The sequence below is a fragment of the Pholcus phalangioides genome, unplaced genomic scaffold, assembly GCF_987345545.1.
Source record: "Pholcus phalangioides strain wild (caught in Gottingen) unplaced genomic scaffold, Ppha-v1.0 ptg000039l_1, whole genome shotgun sequence".
Lineage (NCBI taxonomy): Eukaryota > Metazoa > Arthropoda > Arachnida > Araneae > Pholcidae > Pholcus > Pholcus phalangioides.
Genome location: NW_028301625.1, coordinates 20,924,436 through 20,947,644, shown reverse-complemented (window position 1 = coordinate 20,947,644; position 23,209 = coordinate 20,924,436). Strand labels below are relative to the sequence as shown.

Genomic DNA, 23,209 nt, shown 5'->3' with positions numbered 1-23,209 from the left:
AGACTGTACAATCGATGAAACACAGGCATATAATAACTATATCAAACGAATTATGGATTATAATGTTACTTTATTTTATCTCGCACTCTGTCATATATTTTTTGTTATAGTTGGTGATGGTCATATGGCTTGGAATGAAGAGGAGGAATATCAAGATGTTGATGCTGGTAAATTTCTTTTGTTGCTAATCAGATTCATAATTTATCATCTGACATGATTTGAGCTCTATTCAAAGGTCTTTAGTCAATAAAAACTTTAATAGAGTATGTCTATAAAAATTCATTTTTCAAGTATGAAAATATCTCGCGTAAGAAATTATTTGAAAATTAATTTCTTTCTGCTTTGATAAATCTGTGTATAGTCCACAAAGACTAGAAGAGGTCAAGTTTTGTCTCGCATGTCCCTGAAGCAAAAAATGTCTTTCTTCCCTTAGGAATCTTCTTGGTAGAAGGTCAACTGAGAGTCACAAACAGAGTTTTTACCAAGGATCTCTTGAATTTCAATTCCCCATCATTCCATAAGCTGACTTCTCAAATTCGCCAATCTGTATGTTACATTCATTAGATTCATATCGAATTATAGTTTTCATGTATAAATTTTTAGGTTATTTTATCTTGTAAAAAAGGAATAATTTTTGTTGTCATTTTCAATATTTCTATTATGTTCTTTGAAGTCATTTCACAACCTATTTACAAAAAAAATATCCTATCGGCAATATTATCTATTATTAGTGATTTTAGCAGTATAATGATACCTCGGTTAAGGAAGATGATTCGTTCCGGAATCACGTTCGTTAACCGGAATCTTCAATAGCCGAAACGCGATTTCCCATAGATTTCAATGGAAAATCGCTTGATTCGTTCTAGGTTCTACCCAAAATTTATAATTATGTTTTTTAAAACACCAAAAAACGTTATGAAAAAGAAAAAAACTGATTAAGGCTAAAATATCAGCTGAATCTTTCATTTTACATGAAATGATTCAAAACATTTCAGAAAGAGAAGTGTAGGTATACATCTAGAAAAATATTCCGAGATAAACATGAGTTAATCGGGCTCAAGTGACAGCAATTCTGATGTGATGATTGGCGTGAAAATTCAGCTCACGACGCGGCTGTTTTATATTAGCACGTGAATCCATATCAACGAAAATTTTCTTTAGCCGAGGCAGAAAAATCACGAAAAAAATCTTCGTTAGCTGTAAAATTCGTAAGCCGAGGTGGATTTCATTTAATCAAAGAGTGAGACGAGAGAGTAATTCAGCATTTTAATCGAAGCGTTATGAATGATTTTGGTTACTGTCGTTATAGCTGGACGCTGTTTTCTTGCAAAGCGGTTTGGCGCCATATTATAATGAAACAGGAGTAACTGGATATTCGTAAGTTTTAAATTACACTTTCAAATTAAAAAAAAAATTAAGATTATATTTTCCTTTCAATATCTTGTTGTCGAAAAAATGCTATTTTTTCGTTTAAAAAGTATATTTAGGGCTAAATATGTTTTAATAAAATGAACACTTTAATGTCAATTTTTCTTAGACGCCATTCAATATTATTTGTAAGAAAAAGTTATTAATCATGTGTATAAGGAGTGTCTGAAATTGTTCAATTTACAGGGAAGGAAGTGTAATTGTGCATTGCCAGATCCATTTATCTGTTCCCAAGCATGACGCTACTCACATGGTAGGTATGGCAATTATCCAAGCTCTTGAAAGGCATCACGGATATCTTCCGGGTGGAATACTTCAAGTAGACATTAGATCTCTTCATTTCACGGGTAAGTTCAAAATATTTCCATTATTATGGTTATTATAGGCCATATATCATGCATTGCGCAATCGTGAAGTTATCGTATCAGCTTGATCTACTGATGTGTTCGGATCCCGACAGTCTTCGAATCGGTGCGTGCCTGTTTACCCGTGTCTTAACTCCTTCGCTTACAAGCGATTGGCAAGAAATTCGTATGCTCACTATTTGGCGAATCGGCAATAAATATGGTAACCTAGCCGCATGTTAGAAAAAGGAAAGGAGAAGGGAAAAAAGTAGGAGAAAAGAAAGAAAAAATACAAATGAAAAAGAGTAAAACCGTAATAAAAGAGTGAAAAAGAGTAATAACAGAATACGTGCAAAGTATATTTCTCTTTTCACCCTAACCCTATCTGTCCTCTTTCACTCTTACATGTACATAGTAGAAAGATGCATCGTATGTGAAAAAAAAAATCACTATCAGGGTATATAAAAAACAAAAAAGGAAAAAAATGATAGAATTTACAACAAAGCTTCGCAATGATGAGGAGAGAGAAAAGAAAACAGAAAGCACTCTTGCTTAAATTTATTCCACTGGCGTTTGAACGCAATATTACGTCCTTGATCGTAAAGTGGTTAATTGACTATCTGTGGCTTTGTATGATTAGATTATTTTCCCAGATTTTTCCACTTTGTAATGACGATTCGAGTTGCTCTTTCTTCACGAAGGCCGGTATCACACTATAAAAGTTCTTTTATAAACCTTTTATAGTGAAATACCGGCCGAAGACTGAATAAATTTATAACACGTGTTGAGAAGTATCACACGGAAACTAAATAAATTTATAACAATGTGTTAAAGAGAGAGAATCACTCTTCACCAGTTTCGAGAGTGGAAAATTCAGTGAATCCTAAAACAAAAAAAATCTAAATTTTTATACGATCCCCCCTGTCCTCCAACTAAAGTTGTTGTCCTGTCTCTCCTAAGGAAAACAAAAAAATCCTTGTTTTCAAGTGCAATAGTCGCTGAGATATTTGAATTCAAAATCAGAAAAAAGTAGTGAAAGAACAGCATACACTACTCTCTCTCTTTCGGTCAACGCTCCTTTTTCCCTCATTTCTGCTGTTCTTTCCCAACTTTTCGCCGATTTTCGATTTCGAGAATATCTTAGTGAATATTGCACTTAGACACATGGATTTTTTTTTATGTTGACCCCAGCAGAGACAGGGAATCAACTTTCTAATACAAAATTAGAAGACAGGGGATCGTATATAAATTTAGATTTTTTCTTTTATGACACACTGTAAACTCTTTATGATACACTCTCGAAACTGGTACAAAGGGATTCCTAAACACATTTTGAGTATATTTTAAATTATAACCATACCTCTACGACGAACGATTGATGAGATAAAAGCCTCATTAGGGCTTACATGACACCCTGTATATGACTTATACCGACTAGGGGACGTACGCAGGATCGAACTTTGGAGGAGGCACACACCGGTTTTGTGTGGGGGGGAGGCACAAAGAATCTATATTCTGCGAAATTTTGAGTTACTAACCTTCAAAAAGTATTTTAGATTAACCGACATTAATTAAGAGATATGGCAAGAGTTGGCACAGCCCCCCCCCCCCCCCCCCGCGTACGTCCTGATACAGACATCAGTGCACCTCGAAATCGACGTCTTCTGAATGCCCTCTTTCAGCTTGGATTTGAGGAACTGCGGGAAGACTTTCATAATATGTCGCAACTTTTCCTGTGATATCAGGTGCGTATTCACGGGGGGGGGGGGGGGGGAGTTAGTAGGCTATAGCCCGGGGCGGCAAATTTGAGAAATGATTGGTCACAAAAATTTATAAATTGTGAGAAGAGCGGCAAAGTTTTATTTTACCCTTAATAAATCCGCCTCTGCCCAAACAACTGGGGGGCTAGGTCAGTGAGTGAACAAAAGAAATGGCCCAGAGAGTTCACAAGCATGTGAATAACCGAAAGAGTGACCTAAAGCGTGTGCAAACATGTCATTGACCAAAAGAGTGATGTAGAGTGTGTGCAAGCTTGTGAATGACCAAAACAGTGACCTGAGAGTGTAAAAGCATGTGCATGACCAAAAAAATTACCTAGAGCATGTGCAAACGTGTGACCCAGCAAGAAACCGTGTCAGTGAGCAACCAAAAGAGTGACCCAGCAAGGAACCATGTCAGTGAGCAACCAAAAGAGTGCCCTAGAGCGTGTGCCAGCATGTAAGTGACCAGAATAGTGTGCAAGCATGTGAGTGACCAAAACACTGGACAAGCATGTGAGTGATCAAAACAATGCAAGGGCGTAGCGTGGGGAACTTGGGGGTCACCCCCCCCCCGAAATGTGAGAAAATGACCGGAAAAAGATGACCAAATCTATTGTTCCATCACTTTGGTTCCCCCCCCCCCAACGAAATTTCTGGCTACGCCCCTGAAACAGTGTGCCAGCATGTGAATTTTTCTAAATGAGAGACTTATAAAGTGTGTGAGCATGGGAGTGACAAAAGAGTGATTTAGAAACACGGGTGTACTTGCAGGAGTGAAGTGCGTTATAGCATAAGGTGGCGAATTCGAGGAAAGAGTAGTCAAAAAAATTAGACTAGAATGGGAGTAGTGACAAAATTCACGTATTGGTGCTTCAGCTTTTATCCCGCAGGCAGCATAAAAGCTTCTCGGTGTGAAATAGCAGTGTATAATTCGTTAATCATGTGCAAACGTTGAACAAAGACAAGTAATCTGGATTGAGATGGACAGGTCAAATCACGCCAAACCGGCAAATTAGATAATTTGGGAAGTTCCTCAGAGCAATCATCCTATTGGAATCAAATGGTATCCAGTGGTCTTTAACGCAAATCTGGGTCGAGCTTATGATGCAAATTTTATGAATGAACACAATACTGATGAACTTATTGATTTTCGAATTGTCTTCAGAGTTTTCTGATATGTATTACGTACATTATGGTGCCTTAATCTGCAGTTATAGTTTCAGTTCGTAGTTTCCAGTTCAGTAGTTTTTTATAATTAAAAAAAATATATATAAATATAGATATCTATATATTTATATAATGAATTAATAATTTACAATAAAATATCTATTATTATTCGCTGCGAATCGAGTGACCACCATACATCCCACATTTTGCCCTGTATTTTCCGGGGCTGTCCCGATTTTTCCCCCGTCCTGACGTTTTTGAAAAATGTCCCTTTTTTTCTGTTATTTAGTCAAAGTTTTTTTGAACTTGTTATTTAATCAAAAACGTTGATACAGGTAATTTTCAGCAAATTGATTGAATGCAATATTATCATATAGAAGTTCTGAAAATTTCATGAATTATCGCATTTCGCTTGAGCATGTAGAAATTTTAACAATTGACAAAACTTTGAACATTATTTACGAAGAAATTTTCTTTACTTGATTACCTATTACTTTTTTACATTAATTTTTTTATTTCCGTCATTTTTATAGGGCTTCTTAACGTGGATTCTAGCACTCCTGAAGTTCTAAGGCTTCCAGGTAAAAGATCGCTTTTGCTTAGACATACGTTTCATACAACATATTTCGTAGATTTATATTACCTCTATTGGAAAAATTAACCAGTATTGATTAATTAATAAAAAAAATGGATTTTCTATAATAAGGTGTTTTTGGTTTTCTTCTCTACCTTTATACGTTTCGAGTACATTTTTCGTGTTTAAAGACAGTTAGTTTGTGCACCTAAGAATTTAAAAAATATATATTTATCCATTACCTATGCGGAAACCCCTATACAAAATGTCAGGATTCAAACCCAGACCTGTTGATGCGTTAACAGCCCAGTCCAGTCACCTATACATACAACGTTCTTGAGAGATGTGTAGAGAAAGAATAAAAATTCCGTGGTTGATTCTAAAATTATAAAGTACGATAGACTGACTCTGGACTATCCGGCCTAATGTGGCGAAGGGTGGGCTGAATAACCGAAAAGCTGAATAGGCCGGAGTTATATAAAAATGCTCACTTTCTACCTCTACCCATACTATCAAAAGCTCCCTTTTTTCTATATCAAAAAACCCGTTCCTATTCATATTTTCTAACCTCTAAGTACAGGATAGTACTTAATAATTGTTTGTTATGTACTGAACTAACTGTGCGTACGTTTTAAAAATTTATTACAGAATTAATGGTCCAAGAATAAAAATGTTAGACACATTTTAGGTTTTAGGATAAATTCTTTCATGTCTATCTTAATTGTGCAGGAAACGCAAAATCATGTATACTGTACAGTACGAACACATACCATACGCTTTCAAAATAAACAAAACATTGACTTAAAACGTAAGTTTAATTTTTACAAAAATTATTTAAACTTATTTCACTCTTCATTGATAAATGCTAACGCAACTGTTAAAAGGTAGGGCTAAGATGAAAGAGTCAAACGCACAGATTTTAGATTTTTTAAAAGTCCTTGATGTAGATGACTGAGGGCTTCTTCCTTTTAGCCCTCTTCTGTGACACAATGCCCCTCCACTTAAACTGCGACACAATGCCCCTCCACTTGAACTGCGACACAATTCCCCTCCACTTAAACTGCGACACAATGCCCCTCCACTTAAACTGCGACACAATGCCCTCCCGCACAAAAACCGGTCCAGAATTGAGGTGTGGCTAGCACAACATGGGGGATGTTAATGGCAGATTTTGCGTAGTCACACCCCAAAACAGGTTTTTGTGCAGCTTGGAATCACAGAGAATTATTATGTATTAATTTTTAACTAGACCGGATAGTAAGTAGATAAAAATATTGGCAACAAAAATAAAATTGGATTGTGTTGTTTCATTCCCGTAAAATGATAATTGGAAGGAAGATATTGAGAGATGGCTACCAATCGAAAAAATAATGCAACTTGCGTCCATGGCCGTCTTAAAGCAGTGATTCTCAACCTTTGGAAGCAAGCGGCCCAGTAAATCTCTTTTGTGTAAGTGAAAGGCTCGATCATACACACAACTAACAAGAAATTTACGGGAAAAATGAAACTGCAAATCACTCACGGCCCGGTGTAACTAGTGTAGGGTCCGGTACTGGGCCGCGGCCCGACGGTTGAGAAACACTGTCTTAAAGCACGGGCCCATTCACGCATGGCCTGGGGCCTCAAGTGCATGTGGCTTGCACTTGAATTAATGAACTTCATTAATACGAAGGCTTGCACCTCGTATTAATGAAATTTGGTGCTATCATTTTCGAGATTATACATATGAATCGATAGGCAGGCATTTTCACCAGGGTAGTGTGTCCCAGAAAATCACTTTGAACGAAGACCCATGGTGTTCTTACTACGGCTCTGTCTGCGCACTCTCTTCTATTATACCGAAATAAACTCAGCCCCCCACATTCAAATAAAAATTAGTCAAGATATAGATGATTGAAATTCTTGATTTATGCTGATTTTCTCCTGTTAAATTGACTGAGTCTGAAAAAAAATGCAGAGATAGTCGTAAAAAAGTGGCAAAAAATCAAAATTTTCAATCATCAATAAAATATTGTGTATGTGGATTGAACTTTATTTTCTCATTTTTCATGCATGCAGAAGCATCTTGGTCTTCTTGGTCGCAATGGAGCCCATGTTTAGAGAACTGTGAAGTACAGACCCGTTATAGGGAGTGCCTCGACGAGTATGGAAGAAAGTTCTCTCCAGATGCTGACGGGCCGTGTAGTGCTGATGGCTCCGTGCACAGAGAAGTTCGAAATTGTCCATGCGATAATTTAACGACCAGCACGAGCACCACTCAGCAAACAAGTAAATACTCTTCACTTTTCAGTTCTTCGAATTTCAATTTCACTAGACTGAACAGCAGACGTGGATCCAATGCAATGTGTTAGTAACTTATTGTGTAGGTTTGTCCCGTATTTTATGGGACCGACCAATTTTTCCTAAATTATTCGGCTCTTGGGAGGGGCGGTCGTGCTGATCTAGATCCGTGCCAGCTGAACTGTGCATTTTGTTTTTTTCCATCAGGATATTCAAAAACTTTTTTTTACACTCAACAATACTCGGACATTGACTATTCGGGCTCTAAAACGTCTGAGTAAGTCCTCAACGTTTCCCCCGCACTACTAATGGTTGGCATCTTCATGACGATTGTAAAATTGGAAAAACATTTACCAATGCTCCTGAAGATGCCAACCACTAGTGTAGGAGGAAACGTTGAGGACTAACTCAAACAGACGACGGTCTTCGAACCCGAATAGTCAATTTTCATCAAATGATGGCCGCGAAAACCTTATCAACTAAATACTCGGACAATTTTTCTATAGGCATTCTGAATGAAATCCTAATTACGTGCCATATAAATGTGATCTCTCTCTCGATTTATGGTATTGATTGCTTTTGTCTTTTCAGCTGAAATTCGCAATTCGGTAGAAGAATGTGCTGGAAATTGTGATATTAATCAAGTGTGCTTGCTACTACCCCAAACACCCGTGGCAAGGTGTCTTGTTCCCAGAGATGTTAGTGATCCTACAGGTTGCGGTGGGTGGTGCATCGAAGAGCACCAGCTTTGTCGACATCTCGGAAATGACACTTTCCAGTGCATTGATAATTCTGGTATGTATATGGCATCTAGAATAAAAAAAGATGAGAGTGTTAAAACACCAATTCAAATAAAATCTAATGAATTTTAGAACTTTTTTTATTTTCAAGTGGGACTTGACTATATGCAATGAAGGAAAATTAAATTGTAGTTTATATGATGATAAATTGATTCATTTAGCTTTTGATGGCATTTGATCTTTGCATTAGAATGATTATTGTAGTAATTTGATGCGTATTTACATCTTTATTAAGGTTCGTTATTTATATTATTGTTACATCTATATATTTACATAGATTTCCTCCCTTTATGTATCTTCTTTCCAGGAGGGTGTAAAAACGAAAGCAGTGAATGGCAATGCGCTAATGGTCTTTGTATTCCTTCAACAAAGAGATGCGATGGACGTTTAGATTGCTATGACATGTCAGATGAGTTTGATTGCGGTAAATATGTACTATTGACTATACGTTTTACTAATGAGGAAATTATGCCGTACAAAATTTTATAAGAACTTCGTTTCATTCGGTTGTGGTCACAGGACACCTAACTATTGAGAGTTTATGAGCCCATTAGTTTAAGATTTAATAATTAAGATTCCGTGAGCATAAGAAAGAGGAATTGAGCCTCGAATGCATATACAAACCTAAATTTTTAAATTTTTTTAAAATTACGTTTTAAATGGAGAGACTGTAACGGAATATACAGGGGGTCTCATAAATCCATAACGAGTTTAAAAACGCATAACAATTGAAGGAGAATTAGTATATTTGAATGTGGTTTGCGTAAAAGTTGTTCTCAAAAAGGGGGATTTTTTTTCGTTCAGAAAAAATTAAATCAATTTTTTGTCGATAGAGGGTGCTGCAGGTCAGTCCGCAGGAGTGATTAGACAGGAACCTTTCTTCAATATCTTCTGAGTCCGAAACGTTCGTAAAGCTCCAGCCACCGATTCACGGCGGAAGTAATACAACTTCACCAATAATGAACACTGTTGGTGAAGTTGTGTCTAATATCATCATCCGAAACCTTCTGTAAACCTTTAATTATTCAAATAAATCGTCCTATACAATTCATCCTGCATTTCATAGGACTATGATTTGCATATTTCCAGTGATTTGCTTTTGTGCAGCGCCATCTATCGACAAACAGTTGTATTAATTTTTAATGTACAAAAAGGAAAAAAATCCCCTTCGCATTTATCAGCTATACATAGCTGATAAGATTTTTACGGCCCTCGTTAGATGAAAAGTGGCTTTTTGGGCTTGAGGCCGTTGACTCAAACAAACGAAGGCCTTCAAGCCCGAAACGCCATCTTCCATGTAACGGAATATGACACACACAAATTCCTCATTTATTATTATTATTTTATATATGAAAAGGGGAAAAGACGCAAAATCTTCTGTGAAAGCAAAAGTCTAAAAAAGTATATTGGAATTCAGTAGTAAATTTCGCGTCTCGAAGTGAATGGAGTATACCAGATGTTTAAACTTTTACCAGAGTATCCGACTGGAATAAAAATATATGGATTATATAAAGTTGAAGAGAGATACTGTAAATCAGTGTTTCCCAAAGTGGGCAATAACCCCCATCCCTTGGGGGCGATGAAGGGGTCTAGGGGGTGGTGGAAGCTTAGGGTTTATTGTAGGATCCTATGGGTTCGCTCTGGAGATGGGGGCGATGAGAAGCAAAAAAGTTTGAAAAGCGGGCGATGGAACGAAAAGTTTGGGAAACTATGCTGTAAATGATCAGCAAAAAGAGAAAATGTTAGTTGTGTTAGTTTGAAATGAAAATTGGTCGAAATGTAAGAATTGAAATTTTTGTACGGCCCCGCAATCAAAAAGTCTGAAAAGAAATACGAAGATTTGCCCGCGAAAATGAAATAAATCAAATATTTCAAGCATCAATATCTCGGCGAATTTCTCTTGAAATATTGTGGGTTGGATCTCTTATTTTCAAGGAAGTATGTGAATTTTACTCTGCTTGATTTTTTTTTTTTAAATTGAAAGATTTCACGGAAGCAAATTCACAGTTAAAGGCATTCGACAAGTGTGGCCACACCGGGACTCACACTTACGGCAGAGGCGAACGCAGGGAGGGACATAAGGGGCCCCGAATTCCCCCTCTCCCAAGACGATCAAAAATTAAAAATATTTTAAAATATGTTTGTAAAAAAATTAAATTATCGAAAGAAAATATATATACCATTGTACATTATACTGTATATATATGCTATCATAATTGATTGCTGTTCATTTAAAATGTTTTTTGAAAGTTAGTAACTCCAAATTTTTCTGAAAGAGATTCCTTGTGCCTCTTCCAAAGGTCGAGCCTACGTTCGTCCCCGACTTACGGTGATAGGAATATAAAGAAAAAAAAATGGGGTGGGAGCTGCGTCATAGACACGGCCGCTAGTTTCGACGTGAATGCGTTCTTTGTGCCTACCTTTGCGTGGTAGGTACTGACATAATTGTATCATCAGATTTGTTCTTAGAATAGCCAATAGACGGATACCAATGTTATCTATTTGCAAGCGAGCTTGTCGAGGTCGAGATAATGAGTAAAACAATTTCATTACGAATTCGGGCCGCGTGCCTGGTGTCTAGACCGGAAGACGTACTAAAATCCATACAGTATCATCGGATTCGTCTTTAGAATATCTAAGACCGGGTTCACACTGGACCAATACGATAAGTGATATTACCCGCAACTCGTCACGGATTGGTTAAAAACTTGAAATTCAGGTTTTTAACCGATCCGTGTTGAGTTGCGGGTTGTATCGCTTATCGTATCGCCAGTGTAAACTCGGCCTAACAGATGATACCAAAGCCGCTTGAAAGGTAAACTCTTAATGCAGCTTTGGATGATACCACTGTCTTTAATTTGCGTCGTGAACCTCCTGAGATATAGCGTAAAACAATTTCGTTACGAATACAGGCAGCACATCTGGTGCGCAGACCGGAAGAGGTTGAAACCAGAATAGTGTCACTGGATTTGTATTAATGAGATCTACCAGCAGACATACAAAACATTGATATATTCTGAATACTTCCTGAGATATGAGTGTTTAAATTATTTCTACACGTAACTAACTTTTTGCGAATGCACCCAGTATTGTCAGATGATTTAAAAGATGTATTCACGTCTAAAATCAAAAAAAAGTTTTTTAATCGTAAAATAAGATTATTGCACTTCAATGTTGGAAATCTTCATCTAAATCAGCATTTTTCAACTGAGGTTCCCCAACACATTGTCATAGATTCTGCGAGTGTTTAATGGCATAAACGAATATCTACAGTTGGAACTATTTTGGACAAATGTATGAGTGTTGTTAAATTAGGGAACTCCTACAATGTTTCCTATAGAACATGCATGTTATTTCAAGGGTTCCCTTAGATTATTACTTGTAAAGGTTTTGCGATGTCAAAAAGTCCAAGAAGCACTGTTCTAAATAATACAAGGAATTAGCGAAAATTATTCGTCACGTGAAAGAGACCTACTTTTATATTCACACCGGGCTACCGACCAAAGTGATGTTCTAGGGTCTAGCTCAGGCATCTTCAACCCGTTCCTCGCGAGCACCAGAGTGCTCGATGCTCGTGTCCTATTTCGTGCTCGTTAGCACTTGATCAACGTTCCTTGTACAAATTGTAGTCAAGGATTGAAATCATTCTGAGTTCATACATTCGTATGTCAAACTTGCCGTAAGGGTGCTCTTCTTTTGATGATGGGTGCAGGCAGTGCTCGCGGCTAGAAAAAGGTTGAAGACCACTGGTCTAGCTGAAAGTATGTATCCATCGAATCACAAGGCCCTAAAGGCCGTACCTAGGTGGATCCATACGATATGACAGCTGTCTGGTCTTGTGTGGAAATGATACTATAATAGCTCAATTTTTTAATTTAGACTCGCCATTTTTCATATTTTACTTTAATTTAAAAATAAAGAATAGAATTTTTATTCCTTTCGCAGGACGGGTCTTGAATTCTGCGAACTGCGTGGCCACAGAAGGCGCGCTATTGAAGGGGAGGGGTTGATTTTTGAGGGCGTCAACTCAGGGGGGGGGCAATTTTTTATTCACTTGATAAACGTCCAGAACCGGCTCTGTCCTTTCGGACACTGTTCCTAGAACTCTCCCTATCGAGCTGGGAATCTTTCTGGTAACTGGCTGAAGGAATGAACGCCAGAACTCTGCCACCGGACTTATCCCGTTGCCGAGATCTCTTCCAGCCCAGCTTCGTGGCAGAGTTTGGAACAAAGTGCGTGTACCTAACAGTCTGAGTGTGTATCTAGTGTTGTGTCCGATTTTTCAGTGCTGCCATCTCTATTTACAATTGTGAGTGCAGTATAATGTTCGAATTTTTGTATCATTGTGAGCCTGTTGCTTTCTGTAGCGAGACTTTTTAACAGAAAGATCGGCTCACATTCGCACCTCGAAGTTGGGAACCACAGAAAACCAACCTCGGTCTACCACCCCTTCCCTGTGGTGCCGGTGAGGTTCAAACCCAAGTCCCCACAATGCGAGTCCGTTACTATGACCACTTGACAACCACAGCGGCAGCCTTTCTGGTAATCAATTCTGGTTATTCCTACGTCGAAATAGGGTAAGGTAATGAAACTTATATTATAACAAGGTAATGGAAGTGTGTCTATATTAATTACATCGTCATAAAAAATTATATGCAAAGATTTATTTAATACCACGTTCAAGTCTTTATTCAACATCTCCGACCTCCTTCAGTTTTGTAACCCATCCATTCTTGCAAGCGTTATTATTTTATCAAAATAAGTATCGTTTAAGAAAAAAATTTTTTTTCTTCGTTTCAAAAAAATAAGTTTTTTGCAAAAAGGCACCAATATAGCAGCTTTTGTGTTTTCAAAAATATTTTACGTGATCTCTGGAGATTTGCGTGCTTGCTCACTTTTATCGACCCGAACTACTATTCAAAGTGCGTGAATTTTTTATTCTCTCTCTCTCTCTCTCGCTTTCCATACGAAATTCATAAAATCACAAAAACAGGAAAATATCCATTATTTTTCTGAACACGAACGAGGAATACAAATTTGTTTTTTATACAATTATAGCTCATATAGACTATTAGTCATTAAAAGAAGTAAACGGTGAAACCCATTTTATTTTAGCAGATTTGCCCTAACAAGTCATTTTGTAAAATATTTACGACAGTGTACAGTAGAAACTAAAAATTTTTTAGTTTTTTTATCATTATTTGTGTACCAAGCTAAAATGCATTAAATTTTGCAGTGATTCATAAACACTGCACACAAAAAAGTTTTCGAATCGATTGAGAATTGACTTTCCGTGCTTGATTGACAGGCGGAAAAAGGACATACAGTATAATTGACAGTAGTAGTGAAATGTGCATTTCTGGGCCGTAGAAGCTCCTATGGGAGACGTCGAAACCCAGAAACGCACATTTCACTACTACTATTGACTGATTAAATATAAAAGGGGTAATATACACTAATTAACATATGAACAAAATGAATTGAATGTTTTTTTTTTTGTTTTGATTCCCTCAGGTTGTACTGGAAACACTTTCCACTGTGGGAATAACACGTCATGCCTTCCATTGAGTAAGAGATGCAACAATCAAGTTGACTGTTGGGATGGTAGCGATGAAATCAATTGCACTCAATGTAAGTTCACTTCTTTCTCCACTATGCAACATGATTGAAAATTTTATGTACGGTTTCTTATATTTTCTTGCCATTAAATTCTGATGAAAAAAATCATTTTTCGAAATTATACACGTTTTCCTTTGATTGTCAATTCAATGTTTTAACTAAAGTTCCTTGCCAGCAAAACTCTACAGAATTCTTTATGGGCATTGTATAATATTTTATCAGGTGTATATATTGTTTGTAATTTGTGTTAATTGCATTTTTAATTGGGTTGCTGTATTTTTGAAACATATGACAACCATATTTTTATGGGCATCTTTTTATCAGCCACCTCGTTGGGCGTTTTGCCTGTTGTGGCGTTGTATTTGTATTTGTATTTGTATTTAATTCCGCAACGAAAAAACAGATTTTCCGATGTGGCTACGCAAAATCGACCATTTAAATCACCGGCGCGGTGGTAGCCACCCCTCAAAACCAGTTTTTGCGCTGCAGAATTCTGCAGAGCTCTGCTAGTGTGGATACAGCTTAAGGGTAGTTGATACCTTTAACATGGTGAAAAATTATGCTCTTAATAGAAATAGCATTAAAAAAATAATATATATATATATATAACCATTGATTTTTTTTATTTCAATTTTTTTTTTTACATGTTTTTGATTGAATATGCTATCCTATGTTAGTATAAAGTTTTACACATCTTATAAATACTAAAATTTTGTAAATTTTCAAAAAAAATTCATTAAAAACACCTTGCACGCATGATAAAATACCACGACATCAATGTAATTGAATAAAAATCTATTCAAAATAAAGAAAACCGTTCAGTTCACGAAATGAAGCAAAAGGTTGAGATTTCATTGACTAAATGTTACTTAAAATTAAACTTTGAAATTTAAAATTTAAATCTAAAAATTAATTTTCGAAATTTAAAATTAAAATTTTAATTTTAAATAACATTTAGTCAATGAAATCTCAACCATTTGCTTCATTTCATGAACTGAACGGTTTCCGCTATTTTAAATCGATTTTTATTCAATTACATTGATGTCGTGGTATTTTATCATGCGTGCAAGCTGTTTTAATAAATTTTTTTTTGAAAATTTACAAAAATGATGTGTACAAAAAGATGTGTGTGTAAAACTTTATACCAGCATAGGATAGCACATACAAACAAAAACGTGTAAAAAATTTGAAATAAATCATAATGGTTAAATAGTAATAAAAATAATAGTAATAGTAATAGTATAGTAATACCTAATAATAGTAATAAATCATAATGGTTAAATAGTATTTTTAGAGATATATTTTTATTAAAAGCGCAGTTTTTCTCACCATGTTAAAGATATGAACTTCCCTTAAAAGCCGAAATTTTTATTCGTCGTAGTAGCCAATAATATTCACATCATCTCTCTATGTAATTTTATTTACACTATCATTAATCTCGATATTTCTCCCGCATGATTCGTTCACAGTTATATTTTTTATGAAAAAAATATAAATTAATCACTTCACTTCGGTTTCATTACAGTGTGTCCCATGAATCAGTACACTTGTAACAGCGGTCGCTGCATTGAGAAGCAACGTTTTTGTGATGGTTACTCAGATTGCGATGATGCCAGCGACGAACCCGAAGGATGCAACGCTCCTTGTCTCCATACACAAAACAAATGCAATAACGGGCGATGCGTCAACACTCTTCTTTGGTGCAATGGTGTGGATAATTGCGGCGACGAAAGTGATGAGACAGATTGCGACGCACCTCAATTACTGCAGATGAAATATTCCGACACAAAATTATCTCTTCCCCCACTCATTTGAAAAGTATAAAATTCATAAAATTGTTCACATTCTGCACTTAAACAAACAGAATTCGTATTCCAGCAACTTTGAACACCTTGAAGATTGTTGATTGAGATCTTTTTCGCTCCTGGTATTAGTTTCGGACAAAATATAAAACTTCGTCATGTGTATGTTCCCCGAAATAACTCTCGAGGCATTAATTGGATTTTTTTTTAATCGCAATTTTTAATGGAGAATCTCTATTTGATGATGAATGATTCTATTAATAATTGTGAGAGAAAAATAAATATTAATGAAGAATAATGTTGAACCCGTCCGCCATAAAATCTGAAGATTGCATCGAATACCTTACCGAGAAACAATTTAACATCAAATATGACAATCGATAATATATTTTTTCCTTTCCATATTTTTCTCTCACATAAAGTTACTCGATATTTATTGCATTTTGCCATATTCACTTTGACTTTTATTCCCTGTTCTTGTATTTATGTAATACAGTTTATGCACACTTTTATAAATCGCGTTTATTTACTCTGTAGAGGATGCCAAAGATGTGTAAGTCTATTCACAATATCTTCCATCTTGGAATTAGAGTTACAGTACATTTCTCTTATCTGTTTGAAAGGTCACTCTATTTATGTATTTTAATATTTGAAACGTGTTTTGTATGAGCATGACTGTGATACAATATTTTATGGAAGTATTACCTATATTTACGACCGATAAAACGTGATTACCGTATTTCTTGGAATCATAGGCGGAGATAGACTTGAAAGTCTTGGGGGGGGGGGGCACGGTGATGATGATGTCAATTCATATATGCACATATACATTTGACCCCCATCCACCCCCGTATCTCCGCCCATGCTTGGAATCACCGCTGCGGTGTCCGTTTTTAAAAATAGAATTCTTGAGGAAGAATGAAGGTTTTCATGACCGGTGTCATGGTGAGAAAATTATTTTTCCGGGCTAAAAAGCCATGATTCATTGAAATATGACTTTCAACAAGTTTCGCCTACGTATGCGGGAATATCTTCAATGGTGACTGGCGCGAGGATGATAGTGGTGGCCCGGAACCACTAAAGATGTATCCAGCAGATGTGGACGAAACGTTCGAAAAATCATATTCCAATGGTTCACACGGTTCCCTGTAAATTTCTTCTCACTATAATTTTAGAGCTTGCAGTAGCCTCTACTCACCTTAATTTTACTTTTTCTCTAGATGGATCCCAACAACAAATAAAATTCACCTTATTAACTTGGCTGGCTTATATTTGATCAGGTTTTCAAACGATGTGACTTAAACTAATAGAAATTCGATTTCGGTTTGTTACGGACCGAAGGAGAAATGCATTCTATGAAACAGATACATACTTTATTTCTTTGTTTTGGCTGAGTAGATGGAAAGTATCCCCCAATTTTCTCAGATTAATAGAACGGAATATGACCACCTTTGTCATCAAATTCTTGAGATAACCTGAAATAACACCATGTTTCCAAAATCCAGTGAGACTATGAATAAGAGTTTCCTCAGGTTTCTCTCGTCTTCTAAACTTCAAAATGAGATAAATCGTTCTCGACTCATAATCAGATATTTACATTGCCCATAAGGAAAATAATCTGAATTGCCCATAGACGTGAACTTTTATTGGGCGCATGAGTTGAGCCTGACACTTTCCCATCCCCCAATATTTGTTTCCCCCACCTCCATAATACCTATAGAAATATTGGGTTTGATTTCCCCCCACCTCCTAAATATTTACAAAAAATGTACATCTATGAAAATACATAACAAGTGTTCTGAAGTCCGAACGTTAGGTAATCAATCATACTAACCAAAAATTCCTAAATTACGAGCAACAGAAAAAGAGGTGGGTGTCAACATCGGACGGTCATCGGGATTGGTCACTCCAATACAAAATCCCCATTAAAGGGTACGCTAAATGGTCACGAAATGAGCTTGAGTGGAAAGGCAGGTTTAGTAGTAGTTGCCTAAAGGCCGCTGTGGTGGTCGCGTGGTCATAGTGACGGACTCGCGTCGCGAGGTCCCGGGTTCGAACTCCCACCGTCACCACAGTGGTGGTTGGCTGAAGTTGGTTTTCTCTGGTTCCCAACTTCAAGACGCGAATGCGAGCCGATCTCCCCTTTAAAAAGTCTCGCCACAGAGAGCAACAGACCTACAAACAATACAAATGTAATTCAATTATAACACATCACTCACTTCACTTCTGAAATATAGATGGCGACACTGAAAAATCAAACACAACACTACAGACGGTCTCAGACTGTTAGGTACACACACAGTTACACTTCCGGTACAACTCACTAGGTAAGAAAATCGTCCATAGATGGTGATAGAGCTGAGTTGTACCCGGTTTGAAAGAAAGAGAGTAGTTGCCTAAAGAAGGTACAGTACTGCCAGTGCCGTCTTAATCCCCGGAGCCTTCCCGGGCACGCCCAGGAGGACCTCAGGTGCATAACAAGGCCTAATGATTATGAGATCTACTTATTTTCGATTGAAAACACGTAAACCGGCACGCTGGTAATTTCAGCTTAAACCAAATTTCTGAACCTAACTTGCCTAAGGGCCCACGATGCTTTTAAAACGGCCTTGAGTACTCCTCATATACAGAGGCACTGAGAATTTTATTGAGAACAAAAGCAGTAGGCCAAATAAATTTGGAAATTTGCCATTTGTGTGCAGAATGAATTTGTGAATTGAATGAAATTCCTCATGATGTCAGGCTTCGTTCTGGAGCGAAAGCGGTTTAAAAATACAAATACCAAGTCCACAAGAGGCAAACTGCACAACAAGGTGGCTGAAAGACAAAAATGCTCATAAAAATTATCAAATACACAGTATATTTAAACTATAGCAATCCAAAATGTAAAAGCCATTTTAATGGAAAACTATAAACTACGAGTAAAATATAATCAATTTTTTTTAATTGGACTGGTCACCTTAGTAGCACAACGATATTGTTGGGATACCGTACCGCGATACCGGTCCGACGTCGGAACGACGAATGAATATCGAACGTCGGAAGAAGATCGGAAATTTTTAATTGTCCAATATCGAACAATACTGTAAAAATATATTCATTACATAAGCGCCAAAATATCATCTTTTTTTCTAAAATAATTTTACTCTCATTTTTACAGCATTTCGTTTCGAAGGAGAATATGTTTCATGATAATTAGTCTCTTTTGAAATAATCCAAATTTCTCCGGCCGAACTATGTCAACAAATATATGCCATTTCTACTCCATCGAAACTCCACGTCGTTCTATATGGGTGTGCTACTGGGGCAATAATATAAATATTTATATTATTTTATGTCTATCGCGGAATAATACCTTCGAATTTCCAGAGTTCTACAAGGCTATTTTTTTCCAGGTTTGTTTTGTGTAAAACTGGAAATCATTTTTCACGAAAAAGGATATTCGCATATTTCAAGAAATACGGTAAATATTAGAAATTAAATATGCATTCAAGTACGAAGCACAAGGGTGAAATTTTTTTGTAAAACTGTCTAGTGCTGCCCATAGTGCGAAAAAAAACTATTCAAGCAATATCAGATCAAAAGCAAATCAGTAAACTTTGAAACTTCTGAAAACCTTCACTCGCAACTGAAAATGTTTTGACTTATGTAATAAGCTGTAGGTTACTAATTTAATTGGTTTTAATTTAGTTTTGAAGCACATAAGACTCGTAAAACTGGGCTTTTTAATTAACTTTCATACTTAATTGCCACTATGAAATTAACATGGGAACACACAATTTTTTTAGCAGCGAGTTACCATTTTTAGCTAACTATTTGAATCATCTTGTGAGCGTTATTGAATTCATAGAAACTAAATAAATTCTTTTAAAAATAGAATTATGTTGATTTTGAGGTCAAAAAAACTAAACCTCGAAGTTTCAATCGTTTTCGATTGACAAAAACAATTCGATTTTTTTTGTTGATTAGTTGATAAGTTGGTTGACAACAAATCAATTGGTCTTTTTATTTTTATCTACAAGTTGAATTAGATTGATTAATTTTCAAAAAAATTCGAAATGGCCAAATTTTGTACTGAAGTCTGTGTAAAATCCTCAGCTCTTGTATGAACAAACGATAGACTCTCTATCATTTGTTTACTTTTTTTTAATAATCTCACTGTGTAAAATGTGCAATCTGAAGCTTTTTAAATACTATAACTTTAAGGAAAACTAAGTATTGTGAAAACACGATTATTTTCAAATTGAAACTATTACCAAAGAATTATCTAGAGCAGGGGTGCACAACCTTTTTTGTCTGCAGGCCAGATATGCGAGAGGACTGTCACTCGCGGGCCAAAAAATGTGTAAATTGATTCATTTTTTTAAGAACAACTTTCAAGGACCGAATGGAACTTCTTTGCGAACAGCAGGTTGTGCAACCTTGATTTAGAGTATCATCTTCACGTTTTTCTACTTTAAAACTTATGTTTTATATTTAAAAGTATGAATGATATTTTTTTAAATTTTCATTTAGTTTTGTGAATGTCTTTGTCCGTGTATTGTGATAGCAAAAAGTATTTACATTTTATTGTATAGTTTATTTTAAACCAGAAAACATTCCATTATATAAATCCTCCCCCTCATGCCAGAACCATGAATGTGCAATGTCCTTGGAAAAAAAGAACGCGAGAAATGAGACATTTGAATGTTTATCCAATCCAATGTACCTATGAACCTTATTTTCCTAAAATGTTTGTATAACATGTGTTTCAATAGGGATACACATTCTCGTTTCAGGCAAAACTTAGCAAAATAAGGTATACAATCAGCTAATAAAAAAAAGGAAAATTTGCACATTCGTACTTCTAGCATGCGGGGGACGATTTATATTGTTTGGCCTATATATATTGTGATCTTTTCATCTGAAAATACATATTCACATTATTTTTTATCGATGTTTTGTAATTTACTTGTGTTTTCTACCCTATTTTATTTATTTACTCATTTATACTACCAATACTACGTAACAGACGCGTATTAACAGGGGGCTGATCGGGCAATATAGCCCCAAAGCGGCAGGTTCGAAGGGGGTAACAAATTTCAGAAATTTTTATCGAGAAAAATAGACGAGAATGGGAAGAATACGGGAAACATGTATAGCCCACACACAGCAAAACAATAAATCTGCTTCTCTACGTAGCAGTAGATACTTATGTTAGAATACAACAGTTTCTATATAGGCCTATACAAGGTGCATAGCTAACACGTGGCACAGCAAATTGCTGGCGAACCGTTGCTCCTAGAGGAATATTTCCAATCAGAAAACCTCAGATACGCCATTCGCACTATAAGGGGTTGTATAGTTTTTAAAATAAAAAAATTAGCTTTTTATACGGACACCCTGTGGTCAAAAACCCAATGAGAAAATTGTTGCCCTGTCTCTAATGAGACTAAAAAAAACCACGTTTTAAGTGCAATATGGCACATTAGTGTGAAGTCACGACCGGCAGCGCTGAATCCAAACAAACATGAACTGGGCTATGAGATTATGAAGGAAAACGCCATATATAGAACAGGACGTAGGTGTGTCTCTGTTTAAATTATTTTTCAAAAAAAAGATCAAATATGCGAGTAAACATATAGCATATGAAAAATAAAAAGTTTTCATATATATATATATATATATATATACGGGGTGATTATAAAAAAAACTATCCCGACATATGGGCCCCTAACTATCATACCATTCACAGAAACTGAATGAAATTTTGGCATAAGGTATTTTGAGGTATGCGCTCAAAAATGATATGGAAAACAAGTGTCACTAACAGTTGCGGTTACAGTGAGAAAATTTCGAAAATATCAAATGGCAACACCAAGTTTTTTGTATTGGAATGCGATCTCCATACTGAAAAACACTAAATAGCGTTGGAATGGCACCTGTAGCACGAAAATCCCCGGAGCTAGGCAAGGAAAAAGTAAAAAGGACTTTGCCGTGCACCAGAGCATTAATGTTCGTTTCATTCGTCACACCGTTTCTTCGGCTGAAATCCCAACCTGATTAGTCCTCCACAAGGTCATGTGGAAAATTTGTGAAACACAATAAAATGCTTTATTTTATGCTGCTTCTCTGTCCTTATTGGTTGTCCTCACTTTTAGCTTATCTACCGCCGGTGATTTTCATGCTACAGTTGCCGTTCGAACGCTATTTAGGGTTTTTCACAATGGAGATCACGTTCCAATACAAAAAACTTGGTGTTGCCATTTGATATTTTCGAAATTTTCTCACTGTAACCGTAACTGTTAGAGTGACACTGTTGTTTTCCATATCATTCTTGAGCGCATACATCAAAATACTGTATGCCAAAATTTCATTCAGTTTCTGTGAATGGTATGATAGTTAGGGGCCCATATGTCGGGATAGTTTTTTTATAATCACCCTGTATATATATATATATTTATTTATTTTTATATATATATATATATATATGTATTTTGTGCCTGATTGTAAACACTTCCACAATGCCCGAGATAATTTCATCATCTCTATCATAGTGAATGGATCTGACATGATCCGATTCTACTGCATTTTCCCCTCTTTCTATCAGTTTAGGTTCTTTGATGAAGTCAAGTAAATGAAACTTTATCACATTTTTTCGAGCCATATTTGAGAAGAAACCTGAAAACAAAAAAATGAAAACAAATTTCAACTTCACTTAGGTCAAGAGGACTTCAACCCATGGCCCGCCGGCCAAATGTGGGTCCTCCGAGATTTTTGCAGTGGTCCGGTGACCATGTTTAGAAAATAGCTACTTTACACAGAAAAAAACTGTTAAAAAAGGGTTCTCTGACCACTGAAATCTGTACTGCTGTATTTAGAACTGTGAGATACTTTCCAGAATGAATAGTAATGCTGTGCATTTGATGCATTAAAAGGGCCGCCGGGGATAATATGATTTCATATACGCTACATACGCTAAGAAGTATTCAAAAAAAATGAATTGGGATGAGAAAGGAATTAAAATAAATGGAGAATTTCTCAACCATTTGTGTTTTGCAGACAATGTTGTTAGCAACAGTAATCCAGACGAACTAGAAGAAATGATACAAGAATTGGAGAAGGCAAGTGTTCAGGTAGGCTTGAAAATGAATCTGCAAAAGACTAAAGTTATGTTCAAACCCCTTTGCTTTGAAGAGGACAATCTTGCTTAACAACACAGAGATAGAAGAAGTACAAAGCTATGTATACCTGGGACAAGAAATTACCATGGACAACGGAATCATTAATGAAATAAACAGAAGCATCAGGATTGAGTGGGCACTTTTGGCAAAAACTGAAAATAATTCTGAAGAGCCACATGCCATTATGTCTGAAAAGAAAAGTGTTTAACCAGTGTGTGCTCCCAGCACTGACTTATGGAGCTGAAACATGGACACTCACAAGCAAGACGATA

General features: G+C 36.2%; 1 protein-coding gene across 1 annotated transcript in view; it reads left to right on the top strand.

The window, feature by feature from the left end:
• Positions 1 to 17,028, top strand: part of LOC149065678 (uncharacterized) — a 33,444-nt gene extending 16,416 nt beyond the window's left edge. Inside the window, exons 3-12 of the mRNA XM_089253774.1 lie at positions 111 to 167; positions 434 to 546; positions 1,310 to 1,377; positions 1,615 to 1,775; positions 5,233 to 5,280; positions 7,332 to 7,541; positions 8,145 to 8,348; positions 8,661 to 8,777; positions 13,868 to 13,984; positions 15,498 to 17,028. Of these exons, the coding sequence (XP_089109900.1) occupies positions 111 to 167; positions 434 to 546; positions 1,310 to 1,377; positions 1,615 to 1,775; positions 5,233 to 5,280; positions 7,332 to 7,541; positions 8,145 to 8,348; positions 8,661 to 8,777; positions 13,868 to 13,984; positions 15,498 to 15,787 (1,385 nt within the window). The 3' untranslated portion in view covers positions 15,788 to 17,028. The remainder of the gene's footprint in view (positions 1 to 110; positions 168 to 433; positions 547 to 1,309; positions 1,378 to 1,614; positions 1,776 to 5,232; positions 5,281 to 7,331; positions 7,542 to 8,144; positions 8,349 to 8,660; positions 8,778 to 13,867; positions 13,985 to 15,497) is intronic.
• The last annotated feature ends 6,181 nt before the right edge of the window (positions 17,029 to 23,209 follow it).